Genomic DNA, 17,797 nt, shown 5'->3' on the forward strand with positions numbered 1-17,797 from the left:
GGTTTTCGGCAGCCAGATGTATGACAAGGTTAGATACATTGGATTGTATCTACTTTAGAAATATCTGTAATTTTTCGGGGTAATTTGGTTGCCAAAAATGGATAATAGACATGAATTAAATAAACATTTTGAAGTAACAAAGTAAAGTTAAACTAAACAATTAGTAAAGTAAACAATTAAGGGAATAAAGCTTTTCACCTCATAAACAGTGTTGTCGTCTGTTGCTCGTAACTGTGTTTGTGGAGTGAGCGCTTAGGAACTAGGAACAGCAACGTGGTTTAAGCGCAATTTGGAGTGGATTAAGACCAATAATGTGTATAATTACAATCAAATAAGCACTGTGGAGTTTCAGTTGTGATGGCAGTAAGGATACAACCACCGATTACAAGGTAAAAATGAATTCAGTTCAAACCATGACCCTGGGAATAACAAGTTTCATACTTTCACTAATAAAGGCAACAAAATGTTGTTTTATTGTGCTGATTACAACTGCAATCTTGAGTAAGATCAATAAACGTTACATATGTATATACACTAACATTGTTCAAATGAGTGCTGGGAAGGCTGGGAAAGATGGTGGATTGTCCGTGATTATACCGGCCAGCCTGACGATAGCCGCCATATTGGATTTCAAAACTGCCTTGAAAACCTATTTTACGAAGAACGTCACATGCTTATTTTAGTTCGTGTGGGGCTTTCATATATCACATTATGTTGACGAAACTTCAATCTTTTGAATGGTATGCTTAAAGTTGCAATTATATTCTTGTTTCACCAATTAAATATCGAGTGAATAAGACCCTGCCAGCGTGATGATGATGGATTGTCTGTGATTGTTTACCCTAGGTATCAAGTGCTGTCAATGCACCTCATGTGATGCATTAAGAGAATTGTTGCAGTTATATATTATTAGCATATATAACTGCACAATATTAATTTTTGTATTATACGATTATTAAAAGTTTACTTAAAATTCCAGGGGCAACAGGAACAGCAGCGTGAGCGAATGCAACAACAGCATCAGGCTATTAATGGACTTTTGAATCAAGTTTTGGATCAGCAAGCGAGAGCAAGATGTAGGTAACTAGGTACTGTAGTTTTAGTGTCTAATTGATTAAATTCTGGAAGCGGTATTTAATTACGCAATACAAAATTAATATTAATAAACATTACCTTAATATAATTTATCTAGCCCTAAATCCCCAAAAACCGCACCAAAATTTACCACATTGGCTACCCTGTTACCTCCTATTCTGTCCGCCAGTTGGCAACACTGTCGTTGACAGATACGAAAAACCTTCCCTCAAATCAGTTGTTAACGAGCGCCCGTGTTGTTTACATCACGGCCGCTCTTTATAAATTTCCTTAAACATTTTTGTGCCTTTAAAGCTTTCATTATTTGTTAAATGAGACTTTATATGAATTACCACTCACGCATTACATCACGAAATAGTGAATTAACTTTGATTTCTGTAGTGGTTCTTATCTTAAATTACGAACTTTTGCGCGACCCGGAACTACTGACCTGTCCAATTCTACAATGGATTACCAAGAAATTACGATGCTTCCTTCTGCCAGCAACATCAGGAACTGCCCGGTTTGTGGGACAAGGATGAGTAGCAGGGAGTATGAACCACATGACATTTGTAGCTCTTGTCGTGGACAGGTTTGTGACTTGACTTCTCGTTGTGACGTATGTAAGCCCTGGTCTGACGAGGATATGACTGCTTATATGAAACGCCAAACAATCTTGCAGCGTAAAAGATCGGTTAAGGAGAAAAAGAAATCGATTGCTAGAACTGTATCTAACGAATTCTTTGTCTTGGCGCTCATGATTCTGGCTCTTCGTTTCGGTATCGTACGACTCCGACTCCGAATTAATTGATGCTTTGCCCCCTGTACAACCGGTAATTAGTGAAGTTATTTCTGATGTAGATTCGAAGATTTTGGCAATGGAAACTACCTGGAAACAGAATTTTAAGAAATTACAGCTTAGTCTAGATAGAGATATTTCTGCTAAGTTTAACAATCTGTCAGAGAATTTTTCAAGAAGCCTTTACTAGAATGTCTAACACACTTTTAGATTCATTTTCAGCTCCTCGTCAGGTACCTGTCGACAGCACCATGGGTAACGGTGCAACAGATACCCCGGCTTCGTGAACCGTCGTGGCGAAGGCCTAGGGGGGATCCGGTCCGGGCAGGTGCCTAACGAATCTTTACCCAACGTGTCCCCTGTTAGTCCCGTAACAGTGCCAAAGGGCGCTTATTTATGGAGAAGAGGGAGGGATTAGTGTCAGACCTAAGATAGCTAGTCATCAGGATTTTACTTCAGAGGAAGTTTCTAAGTTAGGATCTGACGATGATGATGATATGATGACGCGGATTCGTGTGATATTGATGTTTCCTCGAATGGATGTCATGATGTAGAATTCAAGAAACTTTTTGATTTAATTTTGAGTTTTTCTTCCTCAGGCGAGGCCTAAAGAGCAGAGAAGCAGCCTCCGCCTCGTATTACAGAAGGGATTTTTCTTGACGGTCTTCCCGGTCACAGGAATTTTTACGTTTTCCCTTTGCCCAGAGGTTCGCGAGAGTGAGGGCGGACGTTGCCGCTAAACTTTCGAAGGTGATCGGGGAAGGGAAGAGGAAGCTCTCTTCTCTTCTATGACACCGGAGAGGAGTTTACCAGGTGGCGGATGAGTCTTCATTCTCTCGACCCCCAAGCCAATCCTGATTTTGTCCGACTTTTAAGTCAACCCTTGCCTTCTAAGGCTTCGGTCTCTGTCTCAATTGAAGATTTTATTGCTATGGAGGCTGTTATGAGCTCCTTACAAGAAGCTCAATCCTTCAATATGGTGGGTCCTCGGAGGGCTTTTAATGTATATCAAGAACTCCGGGTTTGTTCCTCCTGATGCTCCTCTTTTTGAGAAATTCTGCTCATCCATTTCAATCGCTTCTGTACATCAGAACGAGCTTGCTGCTTCAATGCAGGCCTTTCTTGTTTCTCTAAGGCGTAACCTGTATTTGTCGCAGTTACCCTCCTCTGTATCGGAGATCAGAGAAACCCGTCTGTTGTCCTCTTCTCCTTTTGGCGATTTTCTTTTCGATATTTCTGTGCTTTCTGAGGTTTTGAAGGAACATCAAGGTGATGCCTCTTCCCAAGCTCACTGGGCCTTATCAAGAGCTTTTTCCTCTGGTCTTCCTCCCGTTCCTTCAAGGAGTAAGCGTAAGTTTAGGACCAGATCTGTACCTTCTGCTCCAGCCCAACAACCTCCTTCTGGCTCTTTTTTACAGAGAAAGAGCTCAACCTCCAGGAGGACCTTCTTCTTTTTCTTCTTCTTCTTCCTTGTCTCTGCGTAAGAATTTTCGGAAGTAGGAGTCATCACCTCGCCTGGAGACCGCAGTAGGAGCTTGTCTCTCCCGCCATTGGTCAGCTTGGCAGGGCAGAGCGGTGGATGCTTGGGTGGTGGAGGTCCTGAAGGAAGTTACGAGATCCCTTTTGTTTCCAGACCTCCACTTTCCAATCGTCCTCTCGAGTTCAGCAGTTATTCCCCTCACTCAATCAGGGGTCAAGCCTTGGAGAAGGAGCTTTCGGCCCTCTTGGAGAAGGATGCCATAGAGCGAGCTCCTCCTTCTCCCGGGTTTTACTCTCGGATGTTTGTAGTTCTAAAGGCCTCGGGTGCCTGGCGCCCCATCATAGATCTTTCGGTTTTGAACAAGTTCATTCTAAAGTCCAAGTTCAGGATGGAGACGGTCCAGACTGTTCTTTCATCCGTCAGGAGGGGGGACTGGATGATTTCCATCGATCTGCAGGATGCTTATCTGCAAATCCCCATCCATCCAAGAAGCAGACCTTACCTTCGGTTTTTCATGGACTCGGGAGTTTTCCAGTTCAAGACCCTTTGTTTCGGCCTCACCACTGCTCCACAGGTCTTTTCTCGGGTGGCTCCTGTTTCAGCTATTCTGCATCAGTTAAACGTAAGGATGCTTCGGTATCTGGACGATTGGCTAGTCCAGGCCGAATCTCTAGAGAAATGTCTCCGGTCGAGGGAGATAGTTCTGTCTCTTTGTGTCGAGTTGGGCATTCGTGTCAACTTCGACAAGTCCAATCTAATCCCTTGCCAGATCATGACTTATCTGGGGATTGTTTTGAATTCCCAGATTTTGAGGGTTTCTCCCGCTCAGAAACGGATAGACAAGCTTCTGAGTCTGATCGAAGAATTTTTGTCCTCCGTAACGCAGCCAGTTTCTCTTTGAGGTCTCTCCTTGGGCATTTGTCATCCCTCATCCAACTGGTTCCCGGAGGTCGTCTCAGAATTGAGGTCCCTTCAGTCGACACTTCGCCAGTCATGGATTTCGTGTCCGAGGACACGATAGTCGCCTCTTCTCCACAATGTCAGAAGGATCTCCGTTGGTGGATGCAAGTTCACCGCCTCAAGTCAGGGACATCTCTTCTTTCGGTTCCTCCGGACCTAATGTTTTGGTCAGACGCCTCGGATCAAGGTGGGGCGCACACCTGGGCTCCGAAGCCGCTTCGGGCCTTTGGTTAGAGGAGGAGAGGAGCATGTCAATAAATTGGAGGGAACTGAGGCAGTGTACCTAGGCCTTCTTTCATTTCAGGTCTTTGTCGACAACACCACAGCAGTTCTCGACTTGAGAAACCAAGGCGGCACACAGTCGGATCTTCTCACTCAAGAAGCCCGATCAATCCTGTGTTGGGCAGAAGACAGGGGGATTTACGTTGGTCCCTCAGTTTATCCTGGGCCATCACAACGTCTTAGCAGACGCCTTGTCGAGACCGAACGAAGTTCAAGGGTCGGAGTGGACACTTTGCCAGGAAGTCTTCGACAGCCTCAGGAAGAAATGGCCTGTCACAGTCGATCTTTTTGCCACCCCACTGAATTTTCGGTGCCAGATATTCTTCGCCCCTTACCAGACTCCTCAGAGTGCCGGGACAGACTCTCTTTTGCAGGACTGGGAGGGACTTCAAGCCTATGCTTTTCCTCCGTTCTCTCTGGTGAGGTCAGTCCTCAACAAAGTGAGGGCAACCAAGCGTCTGGATCTCACCTTGATCGCCCCCTTCTGGCCACAGAAGGAGTGGTTTCCCGACCTTCTGGAAGCACTTGTGGAACCCCCCATTCGCCTGCCAGAGAGACCAGATCTTCTCAAACAACCCCATTTTCATCGGTTCCATCAGAGGCTCCACATGCTTCATCTTCATGCCTGGAGACTGTCAGGAGGTTCTCCAAGCACGAAGGGTTCTCCTCCAGAGTGGCGCGACAGTTGGCTCTTTGCCAGGCGGCAATCAAACCAGAGTAAATTATCAGGCTAAATGGTCGGTTTACAGACGTTGGTGTAAGTCTCAAGGACATTCAATTTCTAGACCTTCCTTACCGAAAGTAGCGGAGTTTTTAGTTCATTTACATCATGACAGGGCCCTGTCACCTTCGTGCATTAAGGGTTATAGGTCTATGCTTTCCTATGTTTTTAAGGCAAGGCTTCCTGAGATCTCTTCATCTTATGTCATTAGAGATTTACTTCGATTTTTTTCCCTATCTCGACCCAGGCCGCAGTGTTCGCCTCCGACATGGACGTTAACAAAGTCCTTCAAGCCTTAAGGTTCCCTCCGTTTGAGCCTCTGAATTCTGCCAAATTTAGGGACCTCTCTTCTAAGACACTCTTCCTTGTCTCACTGGCTACAGCCAGAGGGTGGGTGAACTGCAAGCACTCTCTTTTCTGGTTGCCAGATCTGGACAAGACATGATTTTGTCATACCTTCCTGAATTTGTCGCAAAGACTGAATCGTCTGATAATCCCATTCCCAGGTCTTTCGTACTGAAGTCGCTGGTCGACTTTGTTGGTAATTTAAATGAGGAATTAGTTCTTTGCCCTGTTAGGGCGCTCTCATGTATTTACGCCGCACGAAGGACATTTCAGGGTCGTCCCGTCATCTGTTTGTTTCACCCGAAATGTCAAGAGACCTATTTCAAAGAATGGTGTATCCTTTTTTCTTAGAGATCTGATCGTTAAAACTGGTGGTTCGGCTGCTGGGGAAGACCAGACGCCGAGAGCACACAGTACATTAGAGCAGTTGCTACATCAGTAGCTTTATGAAGAACGTCTCAGTCGCCAAGGTGCTTGAGGCGGCGACTTGGCGTTCTAATTCTGTTTTTGCCTCTTTTTACTTGAGGGATATTTCTCTAGTTCTAGGCGACCTTCGTTCTTTGGGCCCGTTGGTGATGGCAGGACAGGTCGTCAGACAGGAGAATTAGGTAGTCTTCCTGTTTTACGTTTGGTTGCTACCTGTATATTATTCATTAATTTTTGTTTTGTTGTATATATTTTTTGTTTTTGTATTATAAAACCCATGGCAGTTTTTTGACGAGTTATAATGGGAATTAGGCAGTTTGGTATTTAGGTGTTTTTGATGACAAGGACTGACTGCTTGGCAACTCATGCTGCTTCCATTTTCAGTGTGAAATGGTTCCAGCCACTGGGTTGTCGGCACTGGCGACTACGCTTCTCCCAGAGTCGATGCTGACCTAGGACTAGCCACTGGTTCGCTTGTCCTGACGACTCCTGCTTCTTCCACTGTCCTGGACAGGGAATTAGTCGATGGATCGTCTGCTGTCATCTGGTGACTCGCTCACCATCTACTTTTTGTCTCACCTGTCTTCTCGGAGTCAGACACTCGTGTGAGATCAAGGCGACATTAGTAGCCCTGAGTTTCTTGTTGACGAAGTCGGTTGCGTTGATACACCCCCGATGATCGTGTAACACGAGACCAGGTTGGACTGTCAGGCATTCGTCCTTCGGGACTGAATCGCCTTTTGCTCCGTGCTCCTTTCTCTTGGCACCAGAAAGCTCGAGTTAGGAGTTGCTCATGAGCCGATTCGTTGCTGGCGACTTCGGGTTGCGTTGATACAACCCCCAAGGGTTTCGCTTAGCTTTGAATCGCCCAGACAGTCCAGACACTCATCCTTTAGGGAAAGAATAGTGCTTGATAGTCTTCAGGGTGCAGCCTTGCTGTCCGCAATTCGTCTGACTGGTCACCTGGTCGGGCACCTGACTTTAGTACAGACGGACTGACTATGCACTTACTCCTTGTCCTGTGCTACCGCACCTGTGCTACCGCAGTTGGTGGCATTATGGTAGGAGACTTTGAGTTGTTAGTATCTTTGACCTTGGGTTGAGTTTTGACTGCCTATGATATATATTTCTTTGTTTGTTTTCTCCTATTCTGTCCGAAGGGGAAATTGTATTCAGATTCCCTCCTCCTTTTCAATGTGGTTAATCGGGCTAGATAAATTATATTAAGGTAATGTTTATTAATATGGAATTTTTATTCTAAAATTAATATTAATAATACTTACCTGTATAATTTATCTAGTCCCACCCATCCTACCCCACGATCTGCCTATCACAACTGATTTGAGGGAAGGTTTTTCGTATCTGTCAACGACAGTGTTGCCAACTGGCGGACAGAATAGGAGGTAACAGGGTTGCCAATGTGGTAAATTTTGGTGCGGTTTTTGGGGATTTAGGGCTAGATAAATTATACAGGTAAGTATTATTAATATTAATTTTAGAATAAAAATTCCATATTTCGTGTGAGGTGCATCACCATGTTGCTGTATATTCTAGCACACTATCCATATGGAAGACCATATTTTTATACATGTAAAAAGTACAAGGCTTTTGTGTACGATATTGTCGGGAGAGAATATGGCCTAAGATCTAGGGATTTTCTCTGCACTGGCTGTCCAAACATCATTGCATTATTTTCTATTTGCAAATAACTCTACTAGCTGGGACCTAGTCATTGCCATCACAGTTCCTTTGCTTGTTTAGCCTCCTTGAAACCTGCTGAACTTTCTCCTTGCTTCAGCCTCAGCCTCCACACTGTTTGCTCATTTCTGGATCTGCCAGCCAATGGAGTTGAGCTGCCCAGCAATTCTTGGGTTGCCTTTTTCCTTTGAAAGCTACTAAAGTGCTCACTGCTCAGCAAAAAGCCACGTATATTCCAATAGTTATGGCCAACCATATGTACGTACATTGTTACGTGCATGGCATGCAGCTCAATATTTCTGTCATATCATTGACTTCTTTCATCAAGTTAGTGGTTCCTCATGCTTATGGGTGGTTGCTTGTGTACTAGTAATTACCAGTATGTCACATCTTCAGGGGTTTCATCTACATGGGTTAAGATTTGGGGACTTGAATTTGCTGGTATCTGCAGGTGTAAATGTCACTGAGCCCATTATTTATGTGATTAGTATGTTTCTGGGATCCTGGTTGGTCATTGTTGGTGGCACCCAACTGTGAAAATTTCTCAAAAATTTAAGGTACTGTTTTTGTCTCATTCATCCAGCTGTCATTGGTGTGACTGTGTAGGAGTGCCTAGTGTCTTTTGACGCTGAGGAACATCAGCTCTTCACTATAGATTGAAATCATAGGTTATTTAGATTGCTGCTACCCAGGATTAAGGGATACTAGTCAGACATTGTTGTCCCCGTAAGTTGCTGACACCTACCTTTCCAAGCATGTTGAAGCCTGCTAGTGCACCAGGATTGCCTCATAATCCTTCCAAGAGTTGAGGTTTGACTTGATGCTAATGGTGGGGGACTTTACAAGGAACCAATAAAAGACTGTCAATGCTTCAGGCTGAAACTGCTTGTTGAAGTAATGGATCTTCTTTTCAGCCTCTGAAGAAGGCTTTGGTAGCCAAACTATGCAAGGTTGATGAAACTTTGGCATCTAGAGGCTATATTCTTCCAGTGGGAAGTTATTATCAACCATCCTATTGTGCTAAGAATGGAAGGATGGGGCATGAGCGTTGGTTATGACTGTCCCACAGGCACTTCATTTATTTTTCTTCCTCAGACCAGTGATTAACCCTTAAGAGTCAGGTTAAAAAATACATATGCAGCACCCCAGTCAGGGAAACTTTGAGGTCAGCAAATTCAAGAAAAAATACATCAGTGGAAAGAGGAAGATGTGCAAATGCACATGGTTGAAGAAGAAACTTCTGATTCTCACTACCTTCCAAGGAAGCTGAACAAGACTATTTACAACCCTTTGTGGGGCCTCTTTTAAAAGAAAATGATAAATTTTACCAAGATTTACATATTTTTTTGTAATAAATGATTTTATTTTATTTTGTAAAATTATAATTGCATCTCACACAATATCAAAACTGGTAAGAACTGAAATCAGTAACAAATTCTGAGTATATTTGTTGTAAAATACTTACATAAATTACAAAGATCGAAGATGCAGTTCCTTTTTTGGATTTTACAGGTTTTTTCTAATATTTCTTTGCATTTTTCTTTGCAAAATTACAATTAGTATAACTGACATACTGCTGCAAAATTACAATTTTAACATACATACTATCGTAAAAGATAGAAACTAAAACCAAAAGCAACCCCAGGGTATAATTATGAGCAAATACATATATAAAAGGACATCATGTGAGAGAGAGAGAGAGAGAGAGAGAGAGAGAGAGAGAGAGAGAGAGAGAGAGAGTCAGTATATCTTTACTGGAAGTCAAGTACACAGCTAAGTCATGAGCAGCCTAGAATTGGTGAGCTGAGGCAGTCTAAAAGTTGCCATTAGTGAATTTAAGGGCTACAGAAGTAATGGAACCTCTTTTCCTCCCAATTCCCCCAAATCGATGGCGTGTATTTTTGATGCTCACCATGAGTGAATCTGTCTACTACCCAAAACCTGTTATGTATTGCTGCTCATATTAGGGTATCTGACCATTAAGGGTTAAAGGAACTTTGTCAGATACATTGATATTATCTGTATCCTTATGACCCTTCTGTAACTGCAGACGTGATAGGGTGTGATGCTTTGGCATTGTTTCACTTGGTCAATTTTCTTTTTATCCATTAAAGCTAGACGTGTATGAATTTTTTTTTGCAGGGAGGGCCTTTCTTTTCAGTACTAATGGCAATAATAGGTCTTCAGTGGCATTAGCATACTCTAGTCAGAGGGCCCCTTATTACTAAGAGATATCACAGTTGTATGTGTCCTTACTTTGTACCCTTTGTACCAGCTGATCAGTATTATCTTGGAAGAAGGGTTGTTGCATTAAGGTCTCATGGGACTTATTTCTCCTGTTAATTCATGAATTATGTGTTACAAACTTTTGCATTATTATTCCATCTGAATTAGGGATGACACTTTTATGGCTGGCTACCAAGGCATCGATCTTTGGCACAGGGAGTTGTCTTCGTTGCCTCCAGCACCCTCTATCTGCTCTGGCACACAAGTCCTTAAATAATAGTCCTTTTTTAGCCAGTTCCAAGGCTTTCTATCCCCTGAGTCAGCAGTCATCATTGTTTCAAGGTAATATAAGACCCTATTAGAACTCTTGGTGCCTATGGAAGCTTTCTCAGGTAAAGGATCAAGGTTGCTCTCTTGTCCAAATGGGGAAAGTCACCAGTTAAAGGAAGGTGAAGATAAAATATAGAATTTAGGCCAAAGGCCAAGCGCTGGGACCAGTCAGATCATTCAGCACTGAAACAAGAATTTACAGTAAAAAAGTTTGAAAGGTGTAAAAGGAGTAAAACCTCACAATTACACTGAATCAGTTATTACGAGAGGGTGGAAAGTAACGTTGAAGATAGAAAATATGAATGGCGGCACAGTGAAAGGAATGAAAGGGGTTGCAGCTAGGTGACCAAAGGGATGCTTTAAAGAACCTTAAGTAATGTATAGTGCAGTGTGTGAGGTTCACTGACAGCACTACCCCCCTACAGAGAAAAATGTAGATGAAATTCTTCTTTCCCCTTTGATGGCATATCCTTAGTTGTGGCTTGTCTTTGGGGACATGGGAGTACATTGGAGAACATGAGGGCTGAGCCACAGGTGGTAAATGATCTTGGAGGTTGGTATCACCTTCTCGTCAGAGAAACAAGATGTACACCCTCACCTCACCCGATGCCCTCTGAGTGTGCCCACAACAGTGAGATTAATCTTGGCACTAAGGCCAAGGTCAGATGCATTCTGGAGGAAGGAGCAGAGTGTGTTGCACTACTAGGGGTCTAGTCACCTCTTTGTCATTCCAAATATCACAACTAAACTTTGACCATTCTTTAGGCTGTTTTCCAGTGTGCTTAAAAGTTCAAATGGTTTTGTATAAATAATTAGTTTAAATATGTGACTGATATCTAAAGGTGATTTTAACAGCTTGAAACTTTAGCAATGCATGAAACATTGTCAGATATCCACACAATGCAACTCTTATTTGCAGTAAACACCATCATGGTAGCCAAGCCAGAAAAGGGTAAGCAAGTGGAATCAATAATTGTACAAATGGCCACTACAGGACAGATTGGAGGCAAGCTATCAGAACATGATCTCATTGGCTTGATTGAGAAGGTTAATGCACAAACACAGAAAACTACAACAGTAAAGGTAAGTTAGTTTTTATTTTTCATTATTTTGCTAGAGGTGTTTAATATTGGATGTTCATTAATTATCATATTTTGCAGTTTATAAGGAGCCTTTTTTCCTAAAATGACTTTAAATATACTGTACATGGCATAGTTCAGGTATTGGTCAGGGTAATGCTCATCCAAGATGCCATAGAATAATAGAATACCAGTACCTGTACCTAGCCAAACTCAGTAATACTAAATATTGCATAGGTGAAGTCTATGCAAAGCCTCAGGAGTGGTGATCAGTGATTATTTGTCAACAACTTTCCTAATACTTACAGTAAACATGTTCATAATAATAGTGTGCAATAATTACTAAAATGAATGTTTCAGCACTTGTTAGGTCTTATAAAAAGCAGTACATGCCTGCATATTGTACTGTGCTCACCATTAAATTAGAATGTTCACTTAGCTAAAGTTATGTTATGAATAGGTAAAATTAACACTAATTATGGTGATAAAGCACTGGCGATAATACAGGAGAGGGTCATCAGTATATTTTTCTTCTTCTTCTTCTTCCCTTTTCATCAGCAATTCAATTGAAGTCTCTCTCTCTCTCTCTCTCTCTCTCTTCTCTCTCTCTCTCTCTCTCTCTCTCTCTCTCTCTCTCTCACGTGCACAAGCAAGGTATTAAAGGCACTGGTTCAAACACACTGGATGTTGGTTTCTTTATAAAAAATATCCTATGTAGATTGGATTGTCCAATTTTTCTTTTTATTATAATTAAGTTTATAAGCAATGGCATCATGGGTGCCTGCACATGTGGCAATGGGCTTCCCCCCTGAAATCTCTGAAAAAAAAGATAAAATGTATATATACAGTGGTTCCTTGTTTGTCGAACATTTCTTAAATCAAACTTTCCTTTTTTCTAATGAAATTTTCCAGAAAACTTTGTATCGTGTGTCGAACAATGCTCGTACTTCGAACTGACTGATTATCTAGTCTGTTCTTGTATTTGACGGCCTACTGGGTCTTACAAGTTAAACTGTATTTTAAAAAAAAAATTTCACTTATAATAATTAGTTTAATGATAACCATATTCGACAAAATAAATAAAAGTATAAAGCATTTAATATAAAATTTAAGTTTTCAACATAACATTTAGCATAAAAGATTTATAAAATCATACGCAACCACGGTGGGTTCTAGGACATTTGCGTACTGGGCATTTGCGTCCCTGGATATTTGCATCCCTGGACATTTGCGACTCTAATAAAAAGCATTTTTTTACAAATAAAAAAATGCTTTGATATACTTTTTCAGTATGCATTTTGTTTTCAAGAATATACTTTTCAACAGTTACTTGTTATAGCTAATTGCACATCAACACATTTAACAGCTCTACACTTATTCTTTCCAATACGTAGTACACTTTCATTCCACAGCTCTAAACAAGCAAATGGGTAGTTACCATAACTAAACAAACACATTTAGTAGCTCTAGACAAGCAAATAGGTATGTAGTTACCATAAAATAATCTAACTTAATAAAATTATATTATGGATGGTATGAGACTCCTTAAATTTAATGTATTTATTAGTTTTTTGAGCTGCCATGTTGTAAATTTATTATCTTTGATCAGTTAATTAGAAAATGACAGTTGCAAATATAATCTTCATATATGTAAATATTAAATTGCAAACACATGACTCCATATTAAGTGGGGTAATAAGAGTTAACAGCAGATATTCCAAGTACGTATTTCATAATCCAAATCTTTATCATGATCATAAACTTCAGTTAGAAATTGATTAAATAATTTTAATTTTAATATAAAGGAATAATAAAAGCTATTAATTTAGAAATTCGTTTCCAGTTTGACCGACGGAGAGCAGCTTTGGATGACGACGATGATGATTGGTAAATTAGAAACTGCAATCTTAATGCAGAAACATGCTCATGCTAAAAGTTATATTGTCATTTAATAAAGGTATTAGACTGAAAAGTTATAACTTTGACATACATATTCAGTACAGCAGGCTTATTCTTGATAATGCTAAGTGTTTTCCTCTTGCTTTCTGTTTGCTTTAGAATGTTTTGGCTTAAGGAACTACATATACAATACTTTTGAAGATGTTTAGAAAGTTCTTGTCCTGAAACTTTGAATTTTTTTTTTTTAAGATATTTCAGACATTTTCATCATTCATCCTGATAAGAACAAGAGATTAGCTGAAGTTGCATGAGAATTTTAAATGTACACAAAACTTGTCAATTTATACCCTATAAATGGTTTAACTAAAATTTTGACCTAATTGAATTTTTAAAACCTTTTGAGAACCCTTATACAATATTATATAAAGTATAATACTAAAGCTTACAAAATGTATAAATAATAGTATGGCTATTAAAATAAAATACTGTAAAACCCAGTTTATGCTGCCTGCCAACTTCAGCTGGTGTGGTGCCATGGAGTAATGATGGTACATGAGAAACACACTTGCCATATTACATAGCAATATATTAATGTGTACATAACATTATATAAATTAGGAGGGCAGGAACAAAAGAACACAGTATATAAATTTGAGGTGCAAAAGATAAATTACTAGTATTATGTAAAAAGTTTCACATAAGAGCAGGAAAGAAATTTTAAATTTGTGTATGTACTATGTATGTATTCATGTACTGTAAATATGAATATTGGTATGAAGATGATTCTCATTTCTTGCTATGATTCAGATTATTAGTTTAATTCAAGACAGCAAGAATACAAGATTTATTCCATGTGCATTATTTCAAGACTACAGTAACTGCTCTTTATATTGAAGAATTTGGTACTGGATAAATAAAGTACTTAGTTTAACCCAAAGCATTGAAATATTTGAATTTTATATAGTCATAATTTTTAAGTTTTATTCATAATTTTCTTTTTGGAAATTAGTTGAGTGTCATATTTGGACAACTTGCAATGTCATGCTCTATTTAAATTTTGCAGAATGAAAATTTGGTATTTTTCAAGAGAGAAAATTGTGGATTTGACTGGTTTTGCAAGCTAAAAATCTTATAATTGCTGGTAGAAGTACATACAGTACCTGTATCACTTGAAAAAATGTTGTACATGTTGATTTGTATAGGAAAGCTTTTTTTTTTCTTTCTTTCTTTTTCCTTATTTTTGTGGACATCTTTGTAGCCAAGCGCTGTTAACAATATTTTGCTAACCTAAAATATTGAAATCATATGTAGAGGTGTTTAATGCAATATACGTATACTGTAATATAAAATGGTTTGGATATCAAAATGTATAAATGCTCCATGTAAATTGAAATTCTATTATTTTTGGTATTTTAATTAATGTTCCCATTTTTTTCAATCAGTAGATCTGTGTAGTGTAGTCACTTTGTTTTCATAGATTTTTTTCCTGTGGAAATTTTAAGTTGGCAGTCTTAGGTTAGTTGATGAACTACTATCTCAAACAGCAAAGTAATTGGATCCTTAGGATATCATGTTCTTATACAAAGCTGTTACTTTTCTCCAGCATGTGAAAATATTGTATGGATTCTTTCACAGCTTCTATAATGTTTGGTTCATGTTTTGGAACTGTGACATCACTTCTAGAACAAGGCACCCTTTAAATTTATTTAAAGTTAAACTTTTGTAGATTGTGATCAGTCCACATGTTTTATCCATTTCTCCCGAAGTTGCTTTGGCATAGTTTTGAAATATTTCCCGTAGCAACATCTTCAATGGTAGGTTTTTATGTTTATTGTATAATTAAACCTGAAATGCTGCTACTGCTTACCAATACAGAATATTATACGTATTGTGTTTGAGGAATGCTTAGGACATAACAAATTATGATGCGTAAAATATAAAAGGGACATTTGTGATTCATAACCATTACATGGTTGGAGTTAGATTCAGTGATGATGTGTGGCCTTTAGACAACTCCAACTATTATATGTCTGCTCTATGAGTAGCTTCCTTTGGAATGTTTTTGATTCCACTTACTGGATGATACTTCAAGTGCCATCACTGTTTTACTGCTACAAATTTATCATGTAACTAATATCTTTATTAGAACTGCCATATCCTGTCACATTAGTGGCATAGGTTTTATCTGTCCAATAAGTGTTAGCAATATTTTTAAAACCTTAAATGATATGCATTGTACATTGTATGGTTATGTTTGGTTTATCAACATTCAATGTTTTATGATTAGGTTTTGTCTGAAGATTTTTTGACCCTGTTTTGTATTAATAAATGCTTATTTGCAACTGACTGTGTTGTTAATTATTAGTATTCTTTGAATATTTTTTTCTACCAAAGGTTTTTAGACTACTTATATATTATTTTGCCATTTTTTTCTGACTAAGTTTCTTAAACTACTGTTTCATACATTCAACTTCCCTGACAGATATATACTTAGCTAAGACTCCGTCTTCCCCGACAGAAATTCGAATTTCGCGGCACACGCTACCGGTAGGTAGGTCAGGTGATCTACCGTCCTGCCGCTGAGTAGCAGGAATAGGAACAATTACTTTCTAGAACCAGATTTTTCTCTGTCGCCGTATTGTAAACAAACTTTTGCGGTTCCTCCTGACTTGATTTTCGTGTTTCATCGCCATCGATCTTCTGGGCTGTCTTTTGCAGGGAAGTACTGGGTCTTTGGTTCGGCATACGCTTTTATTAACTTTTTAATAAAAATTGACTTTGAAAATTTCGAAGAATTTATGAAGTGTAACTACCGAAGTTTTCGGTAGACACTCATATAGTTTGCAAGAAAGGGAAATATTAATATTTATTCATTAATACGTGTAATAAGTGTTAGAACTTGATTGAGGAAATATAAAACTCTAACTTCCTACTTTAGGAAGTCAGAAAAGCATATAACTTTTTTACGCTTTCTTTAGAAGCTTTAATAGCTCTCGTGCTAACGAGCAGTTAGAGTATTAACAGTAATAGTAGTTTTTGCATCCTCATCTCCTTCTTACTCCACAGAATCTACAAATTCATAAATTTGAAGATAAATGGATGTAGCTCAAAATGCGAGTTCTTATAAGGTAAGAAGTGAATTTAGTGTTCCCAGTGCAGTGGAGGGTGCGTTCTGATCGGCTCTGTTTCGCTCCCAGGTCTAGACCACTTCCAAGCTCCCAAGCCCAGAGGAGAAGGAAAGTCGAAAGCCTTACGGAGGTTATGGAGAATCCCTACCGATCAGGCGTCCCCTCGGCAGGATCTGTAGAACGTCCCAGACTGCCAAGTTCGCCATTGGAAAGGCGTCCAAAAATAGTAGAGGGTGCGTCCGATCGGCTCTGTCTCGCTCTCAGGCCTAGACCTCTTCCAAGCTCCCAAGCCCAGAGGAGAAGGAAAGTCGAAAGCCTTACGGAGGTTATGGAGAATCCCAACCGATCGGGCGTCCCCTCGGCAGGATCTGTAGAACGTCCCAGACTGCCAGGGATAGCCATTGGAAAGGCATCCTTAAAAAAGTGCTTCTCTTCTTCCGTTTCTTCATCTTACGTCCGAAAAGAGGAAGAATGTACATGTTTGGAGTTCGGACGATCTAGCGCGTTCTCTGAAAACTAAGAGAACACTGAGCGCCAACTGGACTACAAGCGAAGAGCCAGCCAGGAAGCCGCGTTCCAACAAGCAAGCGCGAGCCACGTTCCAACAGCCAGCAGCGAGCCGCGTTCCAACTGACTAGCGCGAGCCGCGTTCCTACAGCCAAACGCGAGCCGCGTTCCAGCAACTGAGCGCGAGCCGAGTTCCAGAAAAATTTTTCTTGGCGCAAGGCGCCTTCAAAGAGAAAACAGACGGCTAGACCAAGGAGCCTTATAGTAGAGTGGCAATCAGAAGGATCCTTCCATTGAACGTTTACGGGCAAGAGGCTCCTAAAAGGAGACTAGTAGGCGTTTGGAACTATCAGGGCGCACGGGACCTTCCACGCAAGCGGAACGTTCCAGGAGCGAGTCTCCTTTGCAGCGTGCGGAACATTCCAGGCGCACGGAACTATCCAGACGCCAGGCGCTAGGCGCAAGGATCCAGGCGCCAGATGCCAGAATATTCCAAAATCTTCTTTTGAGAGAGAGGTCAGTCGCGAGGCTCCTCTTTGAGTTTTTAACTTGAGCAACTTTCCCCTGGCAAAGGTGCAAGATGTCGCACAGGTGGCCGTCACTTTTGTCAGAAGAATTCTGGTACTAAGAGAAGCCCTTTTTCATTATTCAGAAGACTCCTGTGTTAGGCAGTTCCTCTCAATGCGGCCTCTCTCCTTCATTCATGCTCTTCCCTCGTTATGAGGAAGCAAGAGCTTTGGGAGTTTTTCTTAATAAGAATCTCATTGACGTTTGGGTATGATGGCGGATAGGAAATATCTACTTCCTTCCGTAAACCCTAGAGATGAACAGGAATTCTGTCTC

General features: G+C 40.4%; 1 protein-coding gene across 1 annotated transcript in view; it reads left to right on the plus strand.

The window, feature by feature from the left end:
* The window catches only part of LOC135220796 (programmed cell death protein 5-like), a 32,125-nt gene extending 18,358 nt beyond the window's left edge, over window positions 1-13,767 (plus strand). Inside the window, exons 2-4 of the mRNA XM_064258301.1 lie at window positions 980-1,076; window positions 11,261-11,424; window positions 13,264-13,767. Of these exons, the coding sequence (XP_064114371.1) occupies window positions 980-1,076; window positions 11,261-11,424; window positions 13,264-13,311 (309 nt within the window). The 3' untranslated portion in view covers window positions 13,312-13,767. The remainder of the gene's footprint in view (window positions 1-979; window positions 1,077-11,260; window positions 11,425-13,263) is intronic.
* Window positions 13,768-17,797: the final 4,030 nt, after the last annotated feature.

Source organism: Macrobrachium nipponense, chromosome 2 (assembly GCF_015104395.2).
Source record: "Macrobrachium nipponense isolate FS-2020 chromosome 2, ASM1510439v2, whole genome shotgun sequence".
Classification (NCBI taxonomy): domain Eukaryota; kingdom Metazoa; phylum Arthropoda; class Malacostraca; order Decapoda; family Palaemonidae; genus Macrobrachium; species Macrobrachium nipponense.